The 2,823-nt window shown below is 37.4% G+C and overlaps 1 protein-coding gene across 1 annotated transcript; it reads right to left on the bottom strand.

Moving 5' to 3' along the window:
- Nucleotides 1-1,061: 1,061 nt before the first annotated feature.
- On the bottom strand, nt 1,062-1,439 carry LOC142856812 (general transcription factor IIH subunit 5-like). Its single transcript, XM_075984459.1, has one exon. It carries the CDS (start codon nt 1,437-1,439, stop codon nt 1,224-1,226), a length of 216 nt encoding a protein of 71 aa, XP_075840574.1. The 3' UTR covers nt 1,062-1,223.
- Between the last annotated feature and the right edge of the window lie 1,384 nt (nt 1,440-2,823).

Raw genomic sequence — 2,823 nt, 5'->3', positions numbered from 1 at the left:
CTTGGCCTCTATGGCTAACTAGCATGGCTGCTGATGTTAAAGGTGTGTGCCACCACTGCCTGGCCTCTGTGGCTGACTGGTGCAGCTGTTTTGCATTCTGGTCTTCAAGCAACCTTAATTTATTAAAATACAAATGAAACACCACTACATTTCCCCCTTTTTGTCTAAAACAAAAAAGAAGGCTATAACTAATATAAGAAAACTATATACAATAAGTATAATAACTGTATACAATATATAGAGGCAATAAATACGTCAACAATGTCTAGTCCATTTGCATTTGACAAGTTCAGAGAAAATACTCCATATCTCTTCTATCTTGGTGAGTCCAAAGTTTTGTACCTAATTTGCTTTCTGTCACAACTTGCATTATCATCCAAAACTATCTTTTGACATCTCTCAATCTTTTTTTTGTTTTGTTTTGTTTTTCAAGACAGGGTTTCTCTGTAATTTTGGAGCCTGTCCTGTCCTCTTGTAGACCAGGCTGGCCTTGAACTCACAGAGATCCACCTGCCTCTGCCTGCTGAGTGCTGAGATTAAAGGTGTGCACCACCACTGCCCAGCTTGAACCCATGTTATTAAAACATCTTAAATATTATATTACGTATATCTCTGAAGTGTTTGAAAATGACCTGGCTACTTAAAATATATCTTTGTTTAACCTTGAAGGCGTACTTAATGTGACTACAAGTTCTGTTATAATGGGTGATTAACTACTAACCTGCATTTCTTTATTATCCTAAGCAGTTGGTAATAATAATTTTCAAGGACTAGAAATTTGCATTACATTGTTTTTATTGATGTATTTAATTGGTATTTAAAAAGGTAGGGAAATCATTTATGATTATATCTGCTTACATTTGCTTGTCTGTGTGGGAAGGGGGCACATGCAGAGGTCAGGTGACAACCATAGAGGTCTTCCCTTCCATGGGATCAAATTCAGGCTGTCAGGCTTGGTGGCAAGGGCCTTTACAAACAACCAGCATGATTATGATTATTTTAATAAAGAATAATAAAAGCCAAATTGCAGCCAATTGTTAGTTCTTCTTTAAGATTTTTTTAAGGTCCAACAAATTCAGTTAGGGGCTTTTGTCTGAATAAATGATGCTGCAGCCTTTCCCACAAAATGCTCATAAAAAGTCTAAGTGTTGTATGAGACACAGAACAGGCCTCTTTTCCATGTCTGTGGTTTGTAGTTTCTGAGCGCTCAACATCTAGCATTTTCACTTCTGGGGAAGAGAAAAGGCATCCTGGTCCATCAGCTCCCCTACTCGTTCCTGGAGGGCATTAACCAGCTCCGCAATGACAAAGACATGTATGTCATCAATGTCTTGAATGATGAACTTCTTCCCCAAGGCATTGGACTCATCCGAGTACAGCAAGAACTGCTTCATGGCGGGATCGCATTTTATGAGCACTCCTTTCAAGACCTTGACCATCTTTTTCCAGGCAGACGGTGCAGATGACCTCAAGGATATGCTCCAAGCGGCTCAGAGCCTGCAGCCTTCCTCTGCCCAAAGGTACAGGAACCTTTATGGCGTCGCTCCTACTGTGCCTGCACTGTGCATGCCCGCATCATCGCGTCTGCCTCATTATATTGCTAAATGAGTTGTATAGGTACAATACCTTGAATAAGAGAAGAAATGTACGTACAGTATGTTCTAACAAAATTAATCTCAAATTTGTATCAATATACAAAATTTGTATGCAGTATACAAAAGTCCAATCTAATATAAAACATGCAGCTGCTTTTTAAAAGTAGACTAAATAAATAAACTTTTATCTTATTATATCTATGTTTATATCTATAGCCTCTATTTTTCTTTTCAGAGTAGATTCAATAATCTACCCTTTTATCCTATCATGGCTATATTTCCCTTTTTTTCTTTTCAAAACAAGAACCTTGAATCTAATTTCCTTTGTTTAACTTTTTTCCTTATCATTACCAATCCCCCTAAACAATGACAAATATCCATAGCCCATTGAAGGACCAAAACCCACCTCTTGGGAATGTGGGTGTTGTGTTCTTAAATTTACTGTCTGCTATCTGGGGCAACAGCATCTTTAGGGGATCTTATAAAAAAATTGGGACAATTGCCAGGTCTGAAGAGAGGTAGCTGTATCATTTGTTGTCCAGTCTCTGTGTAATGGGAAAGTGCAGGGTTTGTCTCAGGTTCTGGTAGAGTAGCCTGTTAGGCTGGATCATCTCAGCTAGCCACCTTGAAATTGTTCTGAGCATTTTGTAGTCCAAAACCAGTCTTTAGATGGTGTTTTCAGCTTAGTGGTGTTATCGTAGTCCTGGAGCAATCGTCATTGTGGAGTTCCATCCTCCTTTTGGAAACTTCAAAGGTTACTGTTAGACCTGTACATGGTTCAATGCAGAAAACTGATAGAAATGCAGAAAACTCAAACCCAAAATCATGTACAGGAAGGTAAGATTAACCCTTTTTCTAGAATTAGTTAGTACTCAGTATGACTATTAATATCATGACAAAAAGCTTAAACATATATATTAATCTTATAAAATTTATAGATTAAGAAAAGCTGTTAAAGAGTTAATTTAAAACCAAAGGATGATGATATTAGTGGCATTAAAATGGTCCTTAAATATTTGTTTTTCTTCTGTCCCATATCAGGTGGCTCTTCTGACATGGGAGAGAGATTTTGGATTTCACTTTAATAAGTAAGTTTGGGTTTAGAGAAGGAGAGAGCCACACTCCAACTCCAAAGTCAGCTTTAATTTTAAATTGGACTGGGACTACAAAAAGATCATTTATATTATATGTTTGTAGAGAACAGCATAAACAAACATTTGGGAAGATT

This window comes from Microtus pennsylvanicus, chromosome 9, assembly GCF_037038515.1.
Source record: "Microtus pennsylvanicus isolate mMicPen1 chromosome 9, mMicPen1.hap1, whole genome shotgun sequence".
In the NCBI taxonomy this organism is placed as follows: Eukaryota; Metazoa; Chordata; class Mammalia; order Rodentia; family Cricetidae; genus Microtus; species Microtus pennsylvanicus.
This window is presented reverse-complemented; position numbering and strand designations above follow the sequence as displayed.